The following is a 25,787-nucleotide window of genomic DNA, read 5'->3' as shown; positions in this document are numbered from 1 at the left end:
ATAAAAGCCTCTATGACCTGTTGTTGTTACTAGCTTGGATTCAGTATGTTTGACCTATATTAGTTAATCACCCAAGACCAAGGCTACTTTCAGTTGAAAGTCTCTGGGATAAAAAGCTCACCAAGGGAAACAAAACAGCTATAGATTTAAAGGATTTTTAAATAGTGCCTCTGAATATCCTGAGGTATGAGAATCAACATATTTAGCAAACACCTTTAAAGAGCTTTATAAATTACATTCTCACGGAAAACTTACTATATGCCTGTGAAGGTCAGTTTTTCAGGTAAGGGAGTTGAAGCTCTTGTTAGAATAACTTGCTTCCAGGGTGTATCAGGAACCAATATTTTGCTCAAGCCACTGTTCTTTCTCTAACAAAGAGGTCCAGAAGTTGGCATTCCGGGGCTAGTCCTGGCATTTGTGGTCAGAAACAAACTGGGCTTTTCAATCATTTTGTTCTGTTGTCCTGACTTCTGTCATTAAGACTTAGTTTTGGCGATCACATCCAAATTCCAGGCAAGATCGGCAGGGCAGGGGGTACAGAGAGCAGAAAAGCTGGTTACTGACTCCCTCCCAAGGCACTTTCCCAGAGGTTTGATCCAGTAATTTCTGCATAAATCTCTCAGGCTGTCATTCCCTACAGAAAAGGTGGAATTCTAGTCTTAGATACATGACTCCCTAAACAAGCTATTTTTAAAAAAGAAGGCTGAGAGATTGGGAAGTAAACTGAAGTCTCTGGTACTCATGTTACAGTTGTAACACTGGATGACAAAGCCCACGTTCGTTCTTTGAGCCACATCATGCTATCGATAGGAGATACTTCTGCATGTTGTACAAATGGAAGGATTTAATTTTGGGTATTATAACCAGCTTTTGAAACCATATGAACTTCTATCCCAATAGTCCATAGGGTATGCACAGAATGATTCCATCTGTTCTGATGTTCATAAGGGAATTAGGAAATGACATTCTAGATGTTTACACGTTAAAACCTATGAACTACCAATTCCTATAGCTATAATTTCATCATAAAGCTGTGAGAAATACTGCTTATTAGGCCCTTAGGTCCTTATCAGAACTTGGAGAATAATGATTTCTTAGTCAACAAGCATGCTCCTGAGCTCTTGAATCCCAGGCCAGTTGTGTTAGTCTTTTACAGGGATATAGGTCTTATAGGGGAGCATCTAAGTTTGGCTGGGGCAGTGGCAAGAACAGCTTAATAGAAGTCCTGACTAAGCTACTCTGGCCAAGCAGATACCCAAGATATTCTGATGGCATTCCTGTATGTTATCTGTAGCACCTCTGTAGCTTTTGGGTATCATTTTGTGAATTAATACCATTCTTGATTTCATGTTTCATGTTACATAGTATATCATTTTTTTTTAAGAGCTCCAGATATCTGCTGGATTTCAGGAGTTATCATTAGCAGAGAGGGGAGGTCGTCGTAGAGACTTTCACGATCTTGGTGTGAATACAAGACAGAACCTGGACCATGTTAAAGAATCAAAAACAGGTGTGTTAATTACGAAGACTGTAGTTCCATGTGATTACTTTTCCAGTAAACAGGACACTGAATTGAAGCCATTTATTTTACATGTTATTTATACGATGCAGTCACAGAGAGAGAAGGCACATTTGGTCAGGATCCTGCATGGCTTTTCCATTTCCCTCTCTCTTTTGGATTTGATGAAATAGGTTATCGTTGTCCTCAGCTGCACTGAAATGTTCTATTAAGTGTTCTATAACTTTTTTCTTTTAAGACTTTGCCATAGAGTGTAGCCTGGGTGGCTCAGCGGTTTAACGCTGCCTTCAGCCCAGGGCATGATCCTGGAGACCCGGGGTCGAGTCCCACGTCAGGCTCCCTGCTTCTCCCTCTGCCTGTGTTTCTGCCTCTCTCTCTGTCTCTGCGTCTCTCATGAATAAATAAATCTTAAAAAAAAAAAAAAAAGACTTTGCCATAGAGAGGTTTGGTTGGTTCTGTTGTAAATTAGTCTAAGGAGGATTTTTTCTTAAATGTATACTTGTAGGAACTTACCTGGATAGGATAGTCCTCAAAGTCAGATGTCTTAGAACTTAAGTGTCAAAAAAAAAAAAAAAAAGAAGAAGAAGAACTTCAGTGTCATATGGTGTTCTTAGCCTTTTGTTTGCAGAACTGTGTCTGCTTTGTCATGGTAGGAAAGATCTCAAGGAAGAATAAACTCAATACTATGTTAATCAAACGTGACTCGCTTTTACAGGTTCTTCAGGTATTATAGTAAGGCTGAGCACTAACCATTTTCGACTGACATCCCGTCCCCAGTGGGCTTTATATCAGTATCACATTGACTATAACCCGCTGATGGAAGCCAGAAGACTCCGCTCAGCTCTTCTTTTTCAACATGAAGATTTAATTGGAAGGTGTCATGCTTTTGATGGAACAATATTATTTTTACCTAAAAGACTACAACACAAGGTTATTTTAAAATATTGGGTTGGGGAGAGGGTGATGATGAATTTCCACTTCAGAGCAGAACTGCCACAATCTAGGGTAGCTTTTAGAGAAACTCCAGTGATGGTCTGGTGATTATGTGTGTAATGAACCCCGGGGAGCTGGGGGGCTTTGGCATTATTGCTTCATTCTCAAATCCACCTGAGTACTTGATGACAATTATAATGAGCCTGTAACCACTCTTCTCATAGTCATTCTTTTTTAAATTTAAAACCTTTCTATAATCTTCATTGTTGCCTTACTAGCAGGAATTATGTGATTGGGATTATTAGTTTCTTTTAACAATTAAAAGTTTGGTTTTCCACTGCTTTGGCTCAGGTTACCGAAGTGTTTAGTCAGACCCGAAATGGAGAGCACGTGAGGATAACAATCACCCTTACAAATGAACTCCCACCTACATCACCAACTTGTTTGCAGTTCTATAATATTATTTTCAGGAGGTATGTTAGTGTTTCCTTAACATTTTACTCAGAAAAATTGAAAATCTAGATGAGTTGAAAGACCAGTGAGGTGAGTCCCTATGCATTAGAAATGCTTACCAGCATTCACTCCTGTCTTCCAACCTTTCAATTTCTAGACTCTTGAAGATCATGAATTTACAGCAGATTGGACGGAATTATTATAACCCAAGTGACCCAATCGATATTCCAAATCATAGGTTTGTATGAAGTGGAAGCTTTCTGTTCTTTAGGCTTACTCACAGACTTCAAAAGTGATACTCTAGTTTGAAATAATCACATTTATTACTGTGACTGTTAATGGTACCCTCATGTTAAGTAAACATTTAACTTCGTTTGAATAATAAAGGAAACCTCCACGAATACTTGGATTTTAAAAAAATCACATGCTGTTCATCTGTCACTGGGGAAGCATGAAGAGTTGCCTGACACTGTTTGTATTTGCACTTAGGGAACAAAATTTATAAACTAATGAATATTGTTTCAGAAGTTCCTGTGGTATATCCAAGTGCAGCCTGCACAGTTTAGGTTTATTATACTAATTACAGATTCTCTTAGTTAGACTGGCTACTTTCTCAGGTCATTCCAACATAAAAAAATAGTTTAATATAGTGTATGAACTCAGAATGGAACTTAAATGGTTATGCTATTAAATAACCTTTATTGTTGAGGATCTTAAAAAGAGGGGTCTTTATCTGGAACCTCATAAACCTAGAAATAACTAAATTTACTCTGTTCAAGAACTTTGGTACTTTAGACCCAGTCATTAAAGGAGAAGAACACAACTTGGTACACAGAAGCTGTTTGTATGATTCACAGGGGCCACTATAAGCTCCCATTCTCTTTGGCAGGTTGGTGATCTGGCCTGGCTTCACCACCTCTATCCTTCAATATGAGAACAACATCATGCTTTGCACTGACGTGAGTCATAAAGTCCTTCGCAGTGAAACCGTGTTAGATTTCATGTTCAACCTCTATCATCAAACAGAAGAACATAAATTTCAAGAACAAGTTTCTAAAGAACTAATAGGTTTAATTGTTCTTACCAAGTAAGACTGCTTTTTAAAATACAAAATAATCATTTTGCAAATCTTTAGATACTGTGGCTTTCTAGTCCATTCTTTTAGAAAGTAGAGTTTACAGCAAAGGAGCAGGAATTGCATGAAAATTGCATGAAATGGAAAGTGTTCATGACCTTTCCCAAAACACAAATTCTCAGGGGGAGCACACTACTTTGAAAAGGACAAATATCTGATGACTTCTATCCTTTTTAGTCTTCATTTTATTTTCTAGTAGTACTTTACTCCCCTGTCCCTCTAGCATGGTCTTTAGAAGTTTTCCCTTTCTCTTCCCATGACATCATGTATTACTGAGTGATTTCCAAGTTTATTTTCTTAGAGACTATGTACTATCTACATCTAGCTTCTTTCTAATAATAATTCTACAATTCTATACCAATAAATGTCACCTATTCCACAGGTATAACAATAAAACCTACAGGGTAGATGATATTGACTGGGACCAGAATCCAAAGAGTACCTTTAAGAAAGCAGATGGTTCTGAAGTCAGTTTCTTAGAGTACTACAGGAAGGTAAGAAGATAATGGTGACTTTTTTTCATGTGAAGTATTTAGGTCTTAGGAAAAATGTGAACTATCTTCAGTAGGATTTGCTTGTGCACATGCAACCTGTTGCTTTGAAAGCTGTGTAGAGGGACGTCTGGGTAGCTCAGTGGTTAGTGCCTCCCTTCAGCCCAGGGTGTGATCCTGGAGTCCTGGGATTGAGTCCCACATCGGGCTCCCTGCATGGAGCCTGCTTCTCTCTCTGCCTCTCTTCCATTCTCTCTCTCTCTCTCTCTCTCGAATAAATCAATCAATCTAAAAAAAGCTGTATATAAATGTATTTATTAAGGTAATCATAGCAGTTTAGCTCATTACCACATGAGAAGTGCTTGATCCCGATTCCTTTTTCCCAGTAGAATGAAAGATTGTGTTTGATTTTAAGCTTGTGGGAGGACAAACAGGTAGGGTAATTAGTGATGAACAATATGAGTTTACTGACCCATATTCTATAATGAACACTTCTTTAACCTCACCCAAGGGTGGGGTTAAAGACGGCTACATCCTTAGCATTAAGTTGCACTAAATCTGCATATGAGTTAACTCTTTTTAAAAATTTATTTAAATTCAATTTAGTTAATATATACTGTATTATTAGTTTCAAGGGTAGAATTTAGTGATTTATCAGTTGCATATCACACCGAGTGCTCCTTCCATCATGTGCCCTCCTTCATGCCTATCACCCAGGTACCCCATACCCCCAACCCCTCCCCTCCAGCAACCCTGTTTGTTTCCCAGAGTTGAGTCTCTCATGGTTTGTCTCCCTCTCTGATTTCTTCTAATTGCATTTTTCCCTCCCTTCTCCTGTGATCCTTTGCCCCGTTTCTTATGTTTCTCATATAATGTGAAACCATATGATAATGGTCTTTCTCTGATTGACCTATTTCACTCAGCATAATATACCCTCCAATTCTATGCACGTTGCAAATGGCAAGATTTTTTTGATGGCTGAGTAGTATTCTGTTATATACATACATACATACATACACACACACCCCGCATCTTCATTATCCAGCCATCTGTTGATGGACATCTGGGCCCTTTCCACAGTTTGGCTGTGGACATTGGTGCTATAAACTTTGGGATGCCTGGGTGGTTCAGTGGTTGAGTGTCTACCTTTGGCTCAGGTCATGATCCTGGGGTCCCAGGATCGAGTCCCACATTGGGCTCCCTGCAGGGAGCCTGCTTCTCCCTCTGCCTATGTCTCTGCTTCTTGCTGTGTGTGTCTCATGAATAAATAAATAAAATCTTAAAAAGAATTGAGGTGCAGGTGCCCCTTCAGATCAGATCATTGCATTTGTATCTTTGGGTAAATACCCAGTAGTGCAAGTGCTGGGTTGTGGGGTAGTTCTATTTTTAACTTTTTGAGAAACCTCCACACTTCTCTAGAGTGGCTCTACCAGCTTGCATTCCTGACAACAGCACAAGAGTGTTCCTCTTTCTCTGCATCCTTACCAGCATTTGTTGTTTCCTGAGTTGTTAATTGTAGCCATTCTGACAGGTGTGAGGTGGTATCTTCTTGTGGTTTTAATCTGTATTTCCCTGATGCTGAATGATGTGGAGCAATTTTTCATGTAGTGGCCATTTGTATGTCTTTGGAGACATGTCTGTTCATGTCTTCTGCCCATTCTTGACTGGATTATTCTTTGGGTATTGAGTTTTATAAGTTCTTTATAGATTTTGAATGCTAACCCTTTATCTGATAAGACATTTGCAAATATCTTCTCCCATTCTGTGGGTTGTTTTTTAGTTTTGTTGACTGTTTCCTTTGCTATGCAGAAGCTTTTTATCTTGATGAAGTTGCAATAGTTCATTATTGCTTTTATTTCCCTTACCTTTGGAGACGTGTCTAGCTAGAAGTTGCTGCAGCAGAGGTCACAAAGATTGCTGCCTGTGTTCTTCTCTAGGACTTTGATAGATTCCTGTCTCACATTTAGATCTTTCATCCATTTGAGTCTGTTATTATGTATGATGTAAGAAAGTGGTCCAGTTACATTTTTCTGGATGTGGCTGACCAAGTTTTCCCAGCACCATTTGTTAAAGAGACTGTCTTTTTTCCATCGGATATTCTTTCCTGCTTTGTCAAAGAGTAGTTGACCATACAGTTGAGGGTCCATTTCTAGGTTCTCTATTCTGTTGCATTGATCTGTGTGTCTTTTTTTCTGCCAGTACCATACTGTCTTGATGACCACAGCTTTGTAACATAGCTTGAAGTCTGAGATTGTGATGCCACCAGCTTTGGTTTTCTTTTTCAACATTCCTCTGGCTGTTCAGGGTCTTTCAGGTTCCATAAAAATTTTAGGATTGCTGTTCCAGCTCTGTGAAAAATGCTGATGATATTTTGATAGGGATTGCATTGAATGTATAGATGGTCTTTGGTAGCATAGACACTTTAACAATATTCTTCTAAACTGTAACCATGGAATGTTTTTCCATTTCGTTGTGTCTTCCTAAATTACTTTCATCAGTTTCTGTACTTTCAGAGTACAGATCCTTCACCTCTTTGGTCAGGTTTATTCCTAGTTATCTTACTGATTTTGGTGCAGTTAGTTGTAAATGGGATCGATTCCTTGATTTCTCCTGCTGCTGCTTCATTGTTAGTGTGTAGGTTAACTCTTTAACTTTCATTTTACATAGAGATAAATCCAGCTTATTTCATCTAGGCTAGATCAGTGTATTGTGTGATCTAATACTAGTTTTGTACATATGATCCTAGCTATTTGTACAGTAATCATTGAATTGAAAAAACAACAGAGGCAAACAGGAGCAAGACAGACCCACTGCTGACTACAAGAAAATACAATGTTTATATCGGAACACACACTGACATAGTTGTTCAGGGATAAGCAGAGCTCACCTGAGTCCTTAGAAGGCTGCATTTCCTTTGATACACTTTGTTACAAGTGCAGGAGTAGTATTTCTAAAACCCTTATCAGTTAAAAATCTTAACACTTGTCTTTAAAGTGCTGAGATTTATCTTTTTTCCCCCTACTTTCAGTACATTTCCTTTTTCTAAAAAGCTGAATAAATCAGCTCATATATTTGTATCCTATGTCAGAGTACACATCTGACTGGTGACTTCGAAATGTCTCTTTACTGGTTGTCTACTACTGCCTGAGCTATAGCTGCTCTGCTATGAATGAAAGGATCAGATAATCCTCTGGGGGAAAATGTTTCTCTGAGAAGCCACATTAAGAGCTGCTTTTATTTTGAGCAAAATGAAAACAGGCCATGGGCCATCTCAGCTTGATTTCTCTACTGCTATTTTTACCCTCTTAACTCCTTGAGGACCCCAGCCATTTTTAACCGAAATTCCTTTTGGGTGTGAGTTACTGTGAGAAATGATCATTTTTCTGTGATTTCCTAATCCCTGTCAGGATGAGAAGAGACGGTGTGTATCAATAGCCGTTCCAAAGGATACAGCCATGGAAGGTTCAGTTTCAGCCTGAAGCCAGGCCAGGGGAGGTTCTCCTTCTCTGGTAGTGAGTCTTACATGCCAGCTTACTCCTAAGTGGCCAACTGCTTGTTGACCTACATCAGGTTCTGCCTTGAGCTCCCAGTTACTCCGTACTAACTTGTTAGGTGATCTCTAGGCTCATCTGGGCTAGGACTACAGGTGTGCTGTGTTCACAGTTCTTGGGTTTCTAGCTGTAGCCCAGACATGTCTAGGCCTGCTTGTTCGCAGTAGTCACACATCTCAAAGTCCCCTTCCATGGGACCAGTGCTGAGTGTGTTCTGGCCCCTCACCTGGCCCCTGTGCAGTACTCTTGATCAGTACAGGGACTATGCCTTCTATAAGGGCAGGGATTTTGTGGTTTATGTACCTCTAGCTGCTTAGGAAGGCACCCACGTGTCTGAATGAGTAGTTAAAACTTCAGACCTGCATGCCTCTTCTCGTGTGGTGCTACTAGTGGCCTCACCATTGCGATACTGCCTCCTCCTCATCCTCCAGTGGCTGCCCTCTTCAGTGCAGGGCCCCATGCTCATTCAGTCAGTCTCATTTCACATTTCTTCTGCTTTCTGACCCATTTTCAAACTCCTGTGGATCTGATGTTACTCTTCCACCCTCAGTACTGATGTGCACTGATGCATGTCCAGTGAGACCCTGAGTGATGTAGCCCTTGCCTGTGTGTTGGTGCTCACCTTCTCTCTCACCCCAGCCTCATCCTGCCTGCAACACTCTGCACGCCTGACTCATGCTCCTAGGCTTAGTGTCGGCTCAGATGATTTCTGCTAGAAGACTTCTCTCTTACAGCCAGGGCTAACTGGGTGTCTTTAGTAGATATAGTCAGTCAGAATGGGGTGGTATTGAAATGTTTTAGAGGATCACGGCATTCTTGGGACTTCCTAGTAGAGATGCAGTTTTAGTCATAAATGATGTTCTACGTTAAATCATATTTAAGAAAGTTCTACGTTAAAAATCATATTTAAGAACCATTCAGAGTGGGAGAGAGAAGAGCCTTTGAAAGGGAAGATCATGGTCAGTTTTTAAAAGAAAAGGTTTGACAGTAATGTTAATCACAAGCTCAGTTCTTAGATGTAGGAAAAGATGTTGAAAGAATTGACAGGTTTTTGTTTGGGCCCTAAGAATATAGGAAAAGCATCCCAAAGTTTTGTATAACAGGGAAGCACTCATTAAAGGCCCATTGGCGAGGTAGGGCAGATGTAGGAATGCATCTGACTCTACTCCCACACTCTTGCTGCTCTGTGCACCCAACAAGTGACGTGCAAGGGAGGGGCCTGTGAGCAGTTGTACCTCAATAAAGAAGACAGTGTGATAAAATCAGTAGTGCAGGCACATGGAGCAGGGATCAGATAAGAGTGTTCTTGAAATTTTCTTACCTAAAATAGAAAAGTTAACTTTTTTCCTGTGTGGTTGGTAGAGTCTATATAGGACAAAGTCAGAACAGACTGGAATTCATGGTCTCTTAGTTCCTGAGACTAGGTGGCCTGGAACTTGGCATAGGGTGGGAATAGGGAACAGAAAGTACTTCCTCTGCTGCTGAGTAAGTGGCACTAACAGAGGGGCCATCATGGTACTCATCCCTGTGTGCTACTGCATGCAGATGTGTGGCTCTCTGAAAGTAAAAAGAGCCAAATTAGGATGTTAAAAGATACCAGGAGAAGAGGGTACAAGAGGATCTCTAGAGAACACAGGGCCAGAGATGAACCGAGATAACACAGGGAAGCCTCTTGTTCCAGGCGCACAAGCCATCTCATGCATACATGAACTCACAAAAGTCAGCATTTTTTGTCTTTTTACCAGTTGTGAAACTTACCTTAGTGAGTGCTTATGGGGAATCTTAGAACTACTGAGTGGAGGGGTGCCTGGGTGGCTCAGCCAGTTAAGTGTCTGCCTTCAGTTCAGGTCATGATCCCAGAGTTCCAGAATCGAGCCCCACATTGGGCTCCCTGCTCAGAAGGGAGTCTGCTTCTCCCTCTGTCCCTCCCCCTCTCATACCCTCCCTGCCCCCCAAAAATAAAATCTTCTTTTTAGAAAAGACTACTGAATTGAAATCCAGCTTCTACCAAGTGTCAACATTTTGTAAAAATTTTTCGTAATTAAGAATGTTCTCTGACATGGTAACTTCTTCCTTCTCCCCATGTACTGTTATATGTCATAGCAAGACTTGTTTTCTATACCACTTCTTGCTGTAATACTAGTAGTCTTGGAGGAATTCTGTCGTGAGGTCCCAGAGTTACGTAGGCTTCTGTTTCTAAACCAAAATATCACAAAATTAAGTGAACTGTGACTAGAACTCAGAATTTAGATGGTCGAGGACAGTGAGGCTCTTAAGTCTTTAGGAAGAAAGTTGATGTACTCAGTAATACATGTAAGTCACAACCTGTTCTACCAGGATTAAAGATGCACTTTTTAAGCTTTGCTTGGATACTGATACCAGCCTTACTATTGGCATCAATTCTCAATTTAAAAAAAGCAAATGGGCCCACTGACCTATAACTAAAGGCATTTACATGAACAGTGACACCTTCTTTTTATAACTAGCAATACAACCAGGAAATCACCGACTTAAAACAACCTGTTCTGGTCAGTCAGCCTAAGAGAAGGCGTGGCCCTGGTGGCACCTTGCCGGGCCCTGCGATGCTCATCCCCGAGCTCTGCTATCTCACAGGTACTGCTGTATTCGGGCTGCTTCCCCTGCCTCTACCTCTTGGAGTCCTCACAGCCCCCCAGAAAAGCCCTTACTGCTGCCTCATTCCCCTTGTCGTTTCCCGCACTCTACACCACCCCGCACTCCAAATGTTTAGATGTGATCCTTGTTTCTATAATCATATACCTTTCAACATTTTATTTGAAGGTCTAACTGATAAGATGCGTAATGATTTTAATGTGATGAAAGACTTAGCTGTTCATACAAGGCTGACTCCAGAACAAAGGCAGCGTGAAGTGGGAAGACTCATTGATTACATTCATAAGTAAGTCCTCTGCCTCTCACTGGGGCATGGTTTCGGTTTTGTGTTCTTTTCTGTGGGTTGGGAGTGAGAGAAAATAATTTTGTTTTTCTTTTGTGTTTTCAGTATTTGGGGTGGGTTCTTGGTATTTGTGGGTGAGCCTGCTGTTTGTCAGGGAATGTTAAGGTTAAACTCTAGCCTGTGGCCTTTTCTTATTCTTCTATTAGAAAACAGTAATCAAGCAGAAAGTGAAATTTTTAAGACAAACCTATTTTCTCTCTAACATGGAGGGATTTACTTTGAAGGGAAGGTCATTTGGGCATCAGAAGTGTAGGCTAGAGGCTATCCTGAAGGACCTCAGGACATGATGAGGGAGATACGGAGAGCACATCTGTGTGTCCTGGCATCCTCACTACGCTCTCAGTCCTGAGAGAAGTTGTGGGTTGTGCTGGATCTCTATTTGCATATGTCTGGTTTTTCTGCATTTCCTTACTTTGAGTGCCACGTAAATATGTTAAATTTACAGAGATGACAATGTTCAGAGGGAGCTTCGAGACTGGGGTTTGAGCTTTGACTCCAACTTACTGTCCTTCTCAGGAAGAATTTTGCAAGCTGAAAAGATTCACCAAGGTGGAAAAACAGTAAGGCAGTTCTTAAAGTTGTCAGTCACATCAGATTTGGGTCTGGTGCACAGTAAAGCAGGAATAACCCCATTACATGCCAGTCTGCTCTCCTCCTCCCCCCTCCCCATCCCTCCCCACCTACCCTTTCACCTTCTATGAGCAGAGATACACATGGTCCTCTGATCATCCATGAGACTTCACTGAAAGCTGGCTTAATCTGTTTCTAAGAACTGAATTACTTAAGGTATAGAAGAATCTTATGCGATTGGGTTGGTATTTTGTCTGCCACTAATACAGAAAACTTTCAATTTATCTGGCTTCACTTTTGCCTGGACCATTTGTTTGTAGGGACATAAATATTGTGATGCCTATATATTTTATCTTCAGAAAAGGGAAACAAGTCTTCTAAAAATGTTTTTGTATAATTGAAGCACTGCAAGTACCAGAATTTTAAAAATCCTTTTATAGAAAACTACCCTTCTGCCTTCTACATGTTCTATGAAAAACAACCTAAACATACAGCTCAATGTCTTAACTGCAGTTGTTTTTATGATCCCTGTAGAATTGGTCACAGAATACATCCCTGTGTTATAACGGCTGTGAGGGAGGTGGGTAGGACACGGAGGAAGCACTGGGTTTGTTCCTCTATGAGAAATAGCACCACGTCAGTGTACTTCAAGTTTGATAGCTTTCTACCTTGCCTGCTTTCAGTGGGACACCTCCATCAAGTTGCTTAACTTTTAAAGCTGTATTTGTTTTGTATCTTTATCATGAGGGGGAGGTAGCACCTGTCCTTGTCATGTGTTAGAAGATGAAGGAGAGCACAGGCAGCACCAAGGGGAGGGCCTTGTGTGAGAAGCACTCATGTGCTAGCTGTGACAGGGTCCCATCATCCTCAGGCACCTGACTGTACTTTTCTCCCTTCTTGGGGTGTTTTGTTTATCCATCAAGTCCAAATGGAAGAGTAGTCCCCTAAGGGTCAGAATGCCACAGGAGAACTGTTACAGGCTTATTGGGTTTGTAACTGAGAACATGCAGAGGAATTCACAGTGTCTCTGAACTTTCTTCTAGTTCGATTACAATCCACAATTTGCAGATTGGTCAAAAGAAACAAGAGGTGCACCGTTAATTAGCGTTAAGCCGCTAGATAACTGGCTGTTGATCTATACTCGAAGAAATTATGAAGCAGCCAATTCATTGATACAAAATCTATTTAAAGTTACACCAGCCATGGGCATACAAATGAAAAAAGCAATAATGTAAGTCTGTCAAGTCATTTCTACTCTGAAAATTGATTAGTAGTCATTTGGAGGGTGTGGGAATGCAAAAGTGATAAAAGTGTTAAACACGTTACCTAGATTATGTTTAAAGATCTGATACAGTTCCCTGTAATGAGGATGCAGAAACGTATTTTAGTAACTAAGAATGGGTGGGAGGACAAGCAGTACTGTTACCCAAATTATTGCTGCTATTCGCATTAGAAACAACCTTTTGCCTAAATGGCCAGTCTTGGTGTTTTGTATTTTATACAGAAGTATTTCATGTGTGATAAACTACAGGAAATTTTTTATGCATAGTACATTTTTCATTACTTTTTCTGAATGTTGGCTAACAAATTTCCATTCTAGGATTGAAGTGGATGATCGAACTGAAGCCTATTTGAGAGTCTTACAGCAGAAAGTTACATCCGATACCCAGATAGTAAGTAGCTGACTGGTACCTAGGCAGCTGTCCTGGACTGACTTGGTTTAAAAACGGCATTTGTAAATCTTAGAATTTGAGTTTGAAATGTTGTAATTAGGTTCATAAACTGTCCACAAAATATGTATTTTACCTTCATAAGGTAGTTCTCTTAATGCTGGCTTTAGTTGTGTGTCTGCAAGCTGGTTATCTGCACTGCAGTTGGTGTGGGAAGGTGGGGGGAACAAGACCATCTGAAATGTATTTGGACTCAAAGCCTTTAATTCCATGAAATTTCATGGGGAATAGGCACAAATAGTAAAAGCAATTCGTTGTTCAGCACATGTCCAGGTATGAAGTAATAAGGTGGCAAAGACAGATGCAGTGATAAACAACATGTGAACATGTGTATGTGGCTTTAAACCTGAGAAGTAAATTGGCTTCAACTAATATGTCCCCTTTCTAGCTGTTCATCTCCTGCTCAGATGCCACAGGCAGAGTACTGTCACCATTGTCTGGAGTAATGAAGACACGTAGGATGGCAAAGTGATTTTGTCAGGGGCTAGAGAAGAATCTGAGAGCATTAATTGGAGAACACAGCAATGAGTCCAAGAGCTGGATTCAGCTCTAGAATACAAACTGGGATTGGGCAGGAATGGACTGTTTTATTTCTAGTGTTTAGATCTAATGGACATAACACTTTGGGTTTAAGGTGTATAGTGGGATCATTTGATATGCGTGTATGTTGCACAGTGATTATCACAGCAAGGCTACTTCACTCCTCCATCAACTCACATAATTACAGGTGGGTGTTTTAGGTACTGAGAACATTTAGGATCCAGTCTTGAGTACCTCTCAAGTACACAACTCAGCGTTGTTAACTGTGTTCACTATGCTGCACAGTAGATCCCCAGAATGTACTCAGTTCATAACTGGAAGATTGTGCCCTTTGACTGATGTCTTCCCATTTCTAGCAGGCATATGTTTAAGGCACTCTCGCTTGTCCCCAGAATTGTCCATGGACTTGTAAGAAATTTCAGTGTGACCAGGTTCTCAATAAGATTCTATTTATTTATGAGACAGTGCGCACAAGTTGGGGGTAGGAGCAGGAGGAGAAGGAGAGGCAGACTTCCCACTGAGCAGAGAGCAGCCTGAGCTTTAAAAGTTTGAAATCCATGATCCTCGGTGGGTGGTGAGCAAATGAGAACTGTGAGAATGGTGGAAGACCTGTTTGTCCACCTGTAGGTTATTGCTAACTTGTTCTGCTCTATTCCCTATCTTGAAGTTATTCCAAACTGGTACTAGAGCATGTTTAGCTAAGTTCTTATGGTGTTCAGCTCTGAGTTGTTGGCCTCATGGGGTTTCTTTCCGTATTAGCATCTATCCCTGAGGTGAGTGGAGGGAACAGTATCTAGCAGTTTACGTGGAGCTTGTCAGCTCTGTGGCAGAGACAGTGTTGGACAGATGTTTTACATCCAGTGGGTGGGTGTGGTTCCCTGTTCTCTTCCTTGAACCTCACCATCAGCTTCCTGATTCTTTGTAAAGAGAACATTTTCTTGGTTGCAGGTTGTTTGTCTATTGTCGAGTAATCGGAAAGACAAGTATGATGCCATTAAGAAATATTTGTGTACAGACTGCCCTACTCCCAGTCAGTGTGTGGTGGCCCGGACCCTTGGCAAACAGCAAACCGTCATGGCCATTGCTACCAAAATCGCCCTGCAGATGAATTGCAAGATGGGAGGGGAGCTCTGGAGGGTTGATATGCCTGTAAGTTTAAGTGGTGCATAAGTTTTCATTGTTTGAGAACAATGGATTTACTTTCTAACTACTGCTGGTATTCCGTTGTATCTAAAACTACAATATTTTTGTTAAAGCTAAAGCTGGCCATGATAGTTGGCATTGACTGTTACCATGATACCACAGCTGGACGGAGGTCAATTGCAGGATTTGTTGCAAGTATCAATGAAGGGATGACCCGGTAAGTGCCAGTGGGGGGCGGGGTGATGACTCATTAGCTGCTGGACTATGGGCAGGAGCAGGTGGGGGTGCAGGGCCCATGTTCTGGGGGTCTGCGAGGTTTGGGCTCTAGGATTCTGTTCCTTCCTTCTTTTCAACCTGTTGACTTCTCTTACATTAGATAAGCAAGAAAAGTAGGGAAGTAAAATAAGTAGCTGCCCTGCTGTTTTCAACTTTGTTCATTGGTCCTTAATCTATAGTAGATTGCATTTCAAGCTGTTTTATGATTGGGGGTGGGGGAGGGTACATCTCATTAAATGCAACCATCTCTAAAACTTCTCTAATAATTTTTATTGACTGCTGAAATACAAAGTTTTTGTGTTGACTTTATTTTGGAAAAACCCACTTCATTTTACCCAGTCACTTGTGTATCAACATATGGCATCACCTTTTAGTGCTTTTCTTAGAACTAAAGGAATTGCCAAGGGGCACCTGGGGAGCTCAGTCAGTGAAGTGTCTGCCTTTGGCTCAGGTCATGATCTCAGGATCCTGGGATCAAATCCGCATCAGGCTCCCAGCTCAGCGGGGAGTCTGCTTCTCCCTCTCCTCCCTGCTCATTCTCTCTCTCACTTTGTTTCTCTCAAATAAATAAAATCTTAAAAAGAATTGCTGAGAATAGGAAAGGATGGAAATTAAAGGTATATTGACGTGTGTTGCTAATGGGTGTGTTTCAAGGTCTTGTAGCTTTTATAAGAGTGAAACCTGTAATAAATGACTTCCAAAGAACAGAGCAAGAAGTGCGATCTGTATGTACCAGGTGTAAATCTACAAGCTCTCTCTGGGTATTAGTTTAAATTTTATTTTTTCCTCAGCAGGGGAAATAGAATGTTGATTTATAATAAGTTTCATTTGTGATGTTAGGTGTATCTTGTTATTTCTGTTTAAGATTTCATAAAGTATTGGAGATACTAGCAGTTATCTTAAAAGGGGTTAAACGTTAGAAGCTGCTGAGAGAGAAATAAATACAAAGTGCTCCAAAAGGTACAACCTGATGTCATTCTCACCCTGGTCCTGGTCTCTCCAAACAGCTGGTTCTCTCGCTGTGTATTTCAAGATCGAGGACAAGAGCTTGTAGATGGGCTCAAAGTCTGCTTGCAAGGTTAGTCTCCGGGAGGGTTACCGTCCTGGTGTCTGAATTGGGGTCTCCAAGAAATTATCCTAAAGTTACATTATTGAAAAACGTGCCCAGAATTTGGTAGCAACACACCATTTTGTTCTGTGTTAATTTATTTAAAACTTTTCTGGCTTTCTTTCAGCTGCTCTGAGGGCTTGGAATAGCTGCAATGAATACATGCCAAGTCGAATTATTGTGTATCGGGATGGTGTAGGAGATGGTCAGCTGAAAACACTGGTTAACTATGAAGTACCACAGTTTTTGGATTGCCTAAAATCTGTTGGTAGAGGTTACAAGTAAGCATGCAAACTGCAAAGCATTTTCTCTTATAAAATTATACCTTTTGTCTTTCAAATTAATTAGTTCCTTGGTGCAAGGGTCAGTGAGAACCCAGCCTCAGGAGTGCAGGAGGCTGGAGGGCGTGGAATGGGGAGGGGCCAGAGGTGCAGAGAGGTCCTGAGAAGGGTCCCTCCTGCCAGGGAGAGATAAGACGTATGGAGATACCTTTGCCGATTCTCTGATTCTCTGCCTGCCACTTTTCTCACCTGTAGCCTTGAGGTGTGGGGAATCTGAGATTCTGGTACTTCTGTAGGCATCCACAGAATTGGTTATTAGAATAAATTCCAAACCATATTAATTTACTCTTTCTCGATTTCTTTGTCCAACAAATACTTGTTTAATTTCTTTGTGAACTTGGTTGAACTGATACTTGATCTAGGGAAGATGGTTGCCATGTGTCTTGTCTCCTGGGAGATGCTGTACCTTGTTGCTACTGTCTCTGTCGGATTGGGAGCAAGCTGAGGTGGGGGACTGTTGTATTAAGAGCTTATTAGCGAATTCATAAAGATTAGTGAAATCATAAAGGTTTGTGAATTTGATTTTTAAGGATACTTAAGAAATCCAACAGGCCTGTTTGCACATACATGTTGCAACACTGGTTATTTTTGTCAGACCTTTTCAGCCAGCATTTGGTATTGTAGAAATGAGGGATTTTTGAAACCCATTGACTTTATCTGAGCTTAGTGTGATTTGGGACCTGTAGGGCAAGCATTAAGTGCTTGCTTCTTATTTCTAGCTGAACTGAAAGGTATTTCCAAGGCTTCTGTGGCCAGATGCTAAGTGTTGATTCTACACATTTCTTAAAATTAGTTTATTATGCCAGTAACTTCTCAGAGAAGTCAGGGATGTTTCTGTTTCTTTTGAAGTAATTGTGTTTTAGATTAAAATGCTAACAAGCATTTTCTAATGTTTTGGAAATGGAAGTTTAATGTTCTTTTCTGTCTCCTTTAAAAAACTTAATGCTTGTATTTTCTCACTAAAATAATGTTACTGATTTTCTTTCGGTCTCTGAAATTTTGTAAACCTTGCTGGGTGTGTTTCTCAGAGTTGGAAGTGCTGTCCACACGGGTGATGCGGTGTGGCCATAGGGGCAGGGGCAGTCCAACGTGGTGGCCACTTTCTTGTCTCCTCTTTGTTTACTGCTTTCGCCTCAGCATCATCCAGCCTCAGTGACCTTTTCTACACACCTAGAGGAGAGGGAGTTTTCAAGAAATAAAGAGTAGAGGTTATAGAGCAAGCTTCTCTTCCAGTCTTGAGTTGAGCTGCGTGTTAGATACGTGGGAAATGTTCCCTGTGACCCTGGCGGTGCCTGCATGTCTGCTACTTTGAATCTTTTGAGTCCTTTGGGCTTGGTTCCCAGAAGCAGTGGCAAAAATTGCCTTTGAAGAGATGGTGGCCCTGGTGAGCGTTTGACCAGAGTCCTTCTCGGTGTCCGGCACTAGTATGGGGTGGCTACTGTGGCGGCTACTGGGGCTTACCTGCCCAGTTCCCACTGAGGCAATGGGTAAACTGTACAGGGAAGTGGTTTCAAGTTGAGGCCTGAATGAAAGCATAACCAGGTGTCCCAGGAAGTGGATTCCATGGTGTGAATTGTGCTGTACTTGGTGGCTGCCAAGATCAGTGATAAAGTGCAGGGTGTCCCAGGAGTAGAGGTGGGTTCATCCCAGCTTTGCCTTCATCTGTGAAACAGGGAAGCAGGTAACCAAGGGGGTACCAAAAGGAATAAATGGGAATAATTAAATATTTCATGCAGTACCCAGTAAGTACTCAGTAAACGGTAGATAGCTTATCCAGAAAAAGCTTGAAATTGTGTAGAAAATAAAATAATATCCAAGAATTATTCCTCACTTTGAAGAGCTGCAGTTTGGATGTAAATATTTGTAATTGTTCTTAGAACCACAATTTATTTGTTTTTTAATTGAAATGTTGATGTCAGCTTTTTACAAAAAAGTAAAATGGATTAGTTGATTTAGGATATTAGATAAATCAAAAACGTCACTTCGTACTTACAACCTGTCTTTCTGTCCTGACATTTCCTATGTTGTTTCTTGTGATATCAGAGAACTGAAATCCACTTTGTCTTTTGGCTCCTGAGACTGACTTTGTTACATCCAGAGCTACAGTAACTGGGCAGTAATAGACCTCCTTGGGTAGATGGTGATATTTCTAAAAATACCCTCTGCTTATGTAAAATCAGCCCCCTATCCCTTCTGGATTTGATTACTCATACCATGAGGGAGCAAAATTAGATTTATCATTGAACAGAAGTTCCCTCATCAGGGTCCTTCTGATCATTTGTCCCAACAGCATATTGTCAACTACCTTCCCAAGCCAGACCAGATCCCACTGCGTGTAAGCCCTCTGTGTCATGTAGTTTGAAGTCAGGTGTATTTCTGCTCTGTAAGAGCTAATGTTCCAGGTGGGAAAAGGCACAGGAAAAATGGAGGCATCGGTACTTCTCTCAAATGTCTGATACACTCCAGCACACTCCTGAGTACCTTCCATATGCCAGCCCACATACTCCAGGGTGTGCTTTTGAAATGGACCTTTCAGAGATGGTAGAAAAGGTGTGAAAGGTATTCAAGCACATGTGTGCTGCCACCTGAAGGGCTGTCCTCCAGAGCCAGAAGGCACATAAAGGGCCAACAGGTGGCCTCTGGTGCTGCACTGGGTGCTCAGGGGAAGAGAGTTTCATCGTGGTATATGGAAACCAGCTGGATCGGGCAGTGGAACGCAGCGGGGGATGCAAAGGGTACATCCTCTGCCAGCATGTGGTGGGGCCCCCGGAGGAAGATGGGAGACAGGGGGCCCCAGTACCTCGTGAACCAGTAATGCTGGGTTAGACTTTGACAGTGCTCCACCTAGCTTCCCTACCAGCCAGTTTAGACTTCAGATCTTATTTTCCACCTAGTACAAAATGCCCACTGAAGAGTGTTCCAAATTGTGTGCTTTGAAGCATGCTGAATCTGTCATTTCTGTGTGCCAGGTGAGCAGCATGCTTGTCTGTTGATGGAACATGTGTGTGACCTCATGTCACATGCCATCCTGTTCTCTACCCACAGTTGACTCCTGGTCCCTGTCTAAGTCTGTACAAAGTGTGGAGTATCCCTTCATAGCTTGGACAGATACTCTGCTTCGAAAGGGAAAGGGTTTGAGAGACAGAGAGAGAGAGAGAGAGGCAGAGACACAGGCAGAGGGAGAAGCAGGCTCCATGCAGGGAGCCTGATACGGCACTCGATCCTGGGACCCAGGATCATGCCCTGGGCCCAAGGCAGGTGCTAAACTGCTGAGCCACCCAGGGTTCCCAGGGAGAGGGTTTCTTTTTAAATGGAGTATGTGAATGTGAATGTCAGAATGATTGAGTGCCTGTAAGCATGACAGACTCCATGTCATTACATTCATCATCATCACCTTTAAGCCCAAGACTAACGGTAATTGTGGTGAAGAAACGCGTGAATGCCAGATTTTTTGCTCAGTCTGGAGGAAGACTTCAGAACCCACTTCCCGGGACGGTTATTGATGTAGAAGTTACCAGACCAGAATGGTAAGTTCTGTACGATTATGTGGAATTGTTTTTTGCTTTATCAACTTCAACATGTTTACTTTTTCTCCTATTTCTTATAAAGTTTTCAATTAGCTTGATCCAGTAATAATAATAAAGCCTATGATTTAGTATTGCTGAAGCCTGGGGGGAATAGGTTTTCATGTAGTTTTTCTGGGAGAATAGGGTTATTGTCTGTGGCACTGATTAGACATAGAGAGGGTAAGAATTGCTACTGTAGATTGCTTTTGTATTTTTTTTTAACATGTGACCTCATCCACAGATTGTTTCCTAGTAAAAATGTTGAGATTGGTAATGCTTTGTTATCCAGAGGTCAGAAAGTTTCATCTGAAACACAGCTGCAGATAAGGAGCTTCTGAGTAGTAAACAAAGCTTTTTATGTAGCCTGGAGCTACACTTTGCCATGGAAAAGCCAGCTAGCTAGGATGTCTGCAGGTACACTGGGGCCGCCTGCTGATGGTGTTCGCACCCAGCAGCTATTGGCTCTGAAACTGGCTCCTCAAAAACACTATGGGGTGAGGCCTAGGGGGTAGGGGATCCTGATGCTGCTGAGAGTAGTGGCTCCTCTGTCAGTCCAGTAGTGCTGTCTTCAGGAGAGCACACTGTTAGGACCATTCTTCTTTTTCAACATGTTGGAGCTTTTAAAAAGGCAGCTTTAATTAGGATAAATAGTGGGCCTGGGTGCAGAGCTGCTAATGCAGAATGCCCTTCCTATACAGACCTAGAGTAAATGAGACTTTACAACACTAACTTTATGTGGATAAATGGGAACACAGATTTTTAGTTCTCTTTAGTCAGTTCTGTTAGGTGACCATGGATGGAAATTACTACGTTGAGATGCATTATCTTGGATTTCTTTTCTTTTAAAAAAAAAAAAGGTTCTATTTATTCATGAGAGGAGACTTTTTAAGATTTTATTTATTTATTCATGAGAGACAGAGAGAGAGGCAGAGACAGAGGTAGAGGGAGAAGCAGGCTCCCTGCAGGAAGCCCGATGTGGGACTCGATCCCAGGACCCTGAGATCATACCCTGAGCCAAAGGCAGACCTCTGAGCCACCCTGTCTTGGATTTCTGTCTTTTTCTCAAGCAGGCGTTAGTTATGGCAGTGCCAGAGGATTCTACTAGTGGGAAAATCAGCTGTGGGAGACAAAGTGGCTAAGATGCTAACATAGAAAGTTCTTTCCTGCAGGACCCTCTAACCACTCCGAGTGACCCCATGGCTCTTCTGCTAACACTCCTGCTGTGCTAACTACAGCTCAGGGCAGACATTGACTGGGAGACAGCTGACATAAACAGATTGGGTAAAATCCAAGTGGAATTATGAAGTATGAAAACTTCATTACTTTTTACTAGATGCTGTTTAAAACTTAGCTGCTGATGCTCTGCATGCACCTGGAGGACCCAACTTGTAGGGACCAGCAGAGTCCCACATTAGCTGCCAGTACTCTGGACGCTAATGTGCCTGAGTCGGGGAACTGAGGGTCTGACTCTAGCCCTGTTGTGGTCTCTCTACGGTTTGGGCCAAGTGGCTTAATGTCTCTGAAACCCTCCTTCTAAATAAAAATAATCTGTTCTGTATCAGTTGTGGTGTTCGGACTTGTCTAGTTTCAGCAGAGCTAGCAAGTTGCACAGGTAATTTCCTTATAGCTTTATTAGGTCAGATTACAGTATCTCTGGATTGATGTGTTATTGCTGCTTCAGAAAGTGGGAAGAACAGATACCCTGTTCCTCTGTTTGCATTCCTGGTATCTGCTTTACCGTTTGGGTCCTGCACTAGTTCTGCTTCTGTCCCTGGGGCCTCTCAAGTCCTCTAAGAATCTGCTTTGCATCCTTGATGATGAAAATGAAGCATACTTTTGTTACAGTGGGAACAAGAAGGGGAAAGGCTCTAGGGCAAAAGCATATTTTGGGAATGACAGTGCCTGAAAGGAGAGCTCCTCTACCTTCGCCCACTGCTGCTGCCCTCTAGGACCTCTGTGGTCTGTGAGCCACACCAGTGTGCCCTGAGGCGTGCAGGTGGACAGCTGTGAGTGCCTCGCCTACGCTGGGCGCTGTAACTGGCGGCCTGGGCATGTGTGGAGTTCCCTGAGGTGTCAGTGACAGATAATTAAAATCTAAGTAATAGTGGTTTCTTAAACATCTGTCACACATAAGCATTCCAGAATGGTCCATGAACAGCAAGTGTCATGGATGTGAAGGAAGCACATTTCATACTGAAGAGGTTAGGTTACATGAGAATACGAGACCTCTCCCTGTGAGAAACTGGACCCATGTTAACCTCAGCTTTCAGACGGATGAGCCTCCCATCCATGTGGCTTTTCTCTTATAATTCCAGGTATGATTTTTTTATCGTGAGCCAGGCAGTGAGAAGTGGCAGTGTTTCTCCCACACACTATAACGTCATCTATGACAGCAGTGGCTTGAAGCCAGACCACATACAGAGGCTCACATACAAGCTGTGTCACGTCTACTATAACTGGCCAGTAAGTGTGTTTCCCTAGGGACATGAACTCACATACGTGAGCTTCACTTTTCAAAAAAAGGAGTTACTGTTTTCAGAGACTTTTAAAGTTAATATTGAGATGTGTGATACAGGAGACCAGATCGAGAGTAACAGCCCTGTGTTTCTTCCACTAAAGGGCGTCATTCGAGTCCCTGCTCCTTGCCAGTACGCCCACAAGCTGGCTTTCCTCGTGGGCCAGAGCATTCACAGGGAGCCCAACCTGTCCCTGTCCAACCGCCTGTACTACCTCTGACCCTCAGGAGACGACGAAACGCAGCCGTTTCTTCTGTTTGAAGTTGTAACTTTGGGATTTTTTTAAAGTTTTTATTTTTTTTAGCTGTTACCTTTCTAGATGAAACTTGGGAAGGGAATTAGGTCTGGAGTCTCGTGTGTAGCATTGCTGCTGTGACTGGCTTATAGGTAAAAATTAAAGTTTTATATTTTATCTTGTTTACTTCTCAAATATGTTGTGAGAATTTTTTGTTTTGAAAAAAATGTGGATACCGTACTTTGTATTATAAACAAACTTTCTTAAACTATTTGAAAAGTGGTAATTTACTTGAAAGTACTTTCAGGAGTGAGCAAGTCCTGCTTTGTAAACCTACATTAATTAATCTTTTTGAAATATTCTTAATTTAAAGGAGAGAAAGGCATAAAAGTGGGAAACTCACTACAGCTGTAAGGTAGGGTTTTATTTGGGTTTATTTTACTTGATCTATTTTAAAGTTATAAAACTGCCATTGAATAACTTACACAAGGTGTGGGAATGGTAGACTCTATGAAGAAGTAGGCTGATTTTTTTATTTCATTTTGGGGCTAGGTGGTATGGGGGTTCGAAGAAGATGGTTGAAAAGTTTTAAATTTCTGTCCAAAGAAACATTTTAAGACTCTTTAACAAAAAGAGGTCAGTAACCTATATTAACATTACTATTTATTTTGTTTGCAACAGGGACATCCTTCTACTTGTTATAAAATAAAATAAAATTGGATCATCACCTTATCCATGAATAGTGTAGTTTGTTTTTACTGAAAGTGTATGCATTTTCTTTCCATTTTTAAAGAATTCTTTTTGCATGCTGGAGAGCTTGCTCTTTCAAAAGGATACAGTTCCATTTATAAAAGCTAAATCGGCATCACTTTTGAACTTCAGTGTTCATAGGACAAGAATTGAGAGCCCAAGCTTGTAAGGAAATGCAGACTGAGCAGGACATTATCTGGAAGTTGATGATTGTAATTATTCACATGTACGTATTTGTAGGAATTTTCAGGAAATTTTGCAAAGAGCTGGCATGCAGTTAATGAGTAAAACCTGTATTTTGAGAACCCCTTTAAACATTACTTGTAATTGTGATGCATGTTACGCATTAGCGCTCATACATGAACCCCTTGTCTTAACATCATTATACTTGGTCTTATCAAATAAATCCTTTTTGGAGTTAGCCTCATTAACGTGAATGAAAACCATTTGATTTTCCTTTTAGTTCTTCAAGCTCATAACTGTTGTTAACACTGTCATTGGCTTATTAGCCCAGGCTCCTTAACCTGCTTGGGCTATAAACAGTAGAAGAAAAAAGAACAGAAAGTGTGAGGTTTTAGAGGAGGGCCAGAGACCAGATTATGTGACAGAAGTCACTTGAGGCTGTCCTGGTATGAAGGAGTATGAGGAAGTCTGACCCTACAACTTGGAAGATTGGTTTGGGGTATTTTTTACTTACAGATTTGTAGGCCTAGTCAGGAACTTTTAGGTCATTAAAGTGTCATTCTTCGGTTTTAACAATCTCTTAAAGTGTAAAGGTTTTAATGTCTTTAAAACCATGAGAAATTGGTAAATGAAATCTAGAAAAGTTGCAGTAATCAAGAGACCCTCACTAAAGTCTAAAAGACTTTGCTATCGGGGACAGAAAACCTGCTCAAATTAGTTTCAGCCAAAGGGGTCACGGATTGGCTTGGTCCTTCATCCCAGGTGTAGTTTCCAGAATTTAATCTGTTTAAACATCACCTACTTTGCTTTGTAATAACAGCGAACACTGGGCCCATGCCAGATACAGAATTAGAACCGCTCAGGGAGACCAGCTGACCCCTTCCTTAGACACATCCCACATGGTTTGTCTGGAATTTGGGCGAATGCCAACTGAGACAGCACCTAGAATCTGGTTGATGAGAGGATATGGGGGTGCTCACTTGTTCCTGCTTTCTTCTGCATTGGTTTTGACTGATGGGCAGAGAAGTCTAGGTTTTGTGGTCTGTCTCACCCTTTTAGAAGTCTTGGTGATCTACACTTTCTGCAACCAGAGGGATGTGCCACCTGGATGGATGGAGCCTGGCTCATGGGCTGTGTCCAGGAGTGGGTGGTAGGATGCCCATGCAGGCATTGGTGAAGGAACAGCTCCCTGTAGGAATGTCCTGAGGGCCACACCCAGAAGACGGAGTACGCAGGACAGTCAGCTCCTTGATGCCAGTGGTGGCTGCATCTGGCTCTGGAGAGAGCAGTGTACAGAATGCCTGTGCAGGAGTCTGGCCTGTTGTGGCATCTGCTGTGGCACTTTCAAGCAACAGAAATGGACTGAAATCTGGGCTGCTTCCTTAAAGTGAGAAGTCCACATGAATTCTACCCGGGAAAGCTCTTCCTTCCCAGCCCTTGCCTGACCCATCAGTCTCAGGAATCCCTGAGGTAATCCTGTGCTTGGGTGGGGGCTCTGCAGAGAAATGCATACAGGGATGAGGCTACTTATAGGGGCAGACACGGGCTCTCCCCTCACCCCTCAGGTAGTGTTCAGTTTTGTAGATTCGGTGTGGCATTTCCTGGAGCACACAGATCCTTGCACCGAGCATGCTCCTGGAATTCTTGCTCACTGTCCTGTGTCAGATCTTCCATTTCCCAGCAGCAAAGGCAGTCTAATGCTGTGGTGGAAATCTTCAGGTTATTTTTGTATAGTTTAAGGTTTGATTCAAGTTCATGTAATTGGTGGTGTCA

General features: G+C 41.8%; 1 protein-coding gene across 1 annotated transcript in view; it reads left to right on the top strand.

Moving 5' to 3' along the window:
* The window catches only part of PIWIL1 (piwi like RNA-mediated gene silencing 1), a 31,367-nt gene extending 7,554 nt beyond the window's left edge, over nt 1–23,813 (top strand). The window contains exons 4-21 of the mRNA XM_072722656.1: nt 1,385–1,510; nt 2,235–2,449; nt 2,804–2,925; nt 3,063–3,143; nt 3,795–3,992; nt 4,423–4,534; nt 10,569–10,695; nt 10,882–10,999; nt 11,502–11,616; nt 12,670–12,857; nt 13,227–13,299; nt 14,845–15,045; nt 15,153–15,256; nt 16,323–16,393; nt 16,551–16,704; nt 20,166–20,291; nt 22,646–22,793; nt 22,950–23,813. Of these exons, the coding sequence (XP_072578757.1) occupies nt 1,385–1,510; nt 2,235–2,449; nt 2,804–2,925; nt 3,063–3,143; nt 3,795–3,992; nt 4,423–4,534; nt 10,569–10,695; nt 10,882–10,999; nt 11,502–11,616; nt 12,670–12,857; nt 13,227–13,299; nt 14,845–15,045; nt 15,153–15,256; nt 16,323–16,393; nt 16,551–16,704; nt 20,166–20,291; nt 22,646–22,793; nt 22,950–23,066 (2,396 nt within the window). The 3' untranslated portion in view covers nt 23,067–23,813. The remainder of the gene's footprint in view (nt 1–1,384; nt 1,511–2,234; nt 2,450–2,803; nt 2,926–3,062; nt 3,144–3,794; nt 3,993–4,422; nt 4,535–10,568; nt 10,696–10,881; nt 11,000–11,501; nt 11,617–12,669; nt 12,858–13,226; nt 13,300–14,844; nt 15,046–15,152; nt 15,257–16,322; nt 16,394–16,550; nt 16,705–20,165; nt 20,292–22,645; nt 22,794–22,949) is intronic.
* The last annotated feature ends 1,974 nt before the right edge of the window (nt 23,814–25,787 follow it).

Source organism: Vulpes vulpes, chromosome 10 (assembly GCF_048418805.1).
Source record: "Vulpes vulpes isolate BD-2025 chromosome 10, VulVul3, whole genome shotgun sequence".
NCBI classification, from domain to species: Eukaryota; Metazoa; Chordata; class Mammalia; order Carnivora; family Canidae; genus Vulpes; species Vulpes vulpes.
Note: the sequence above shows the minus strand (reverse complement) of the source record. Positions and strands in the feature narration are given on the sequence as shown.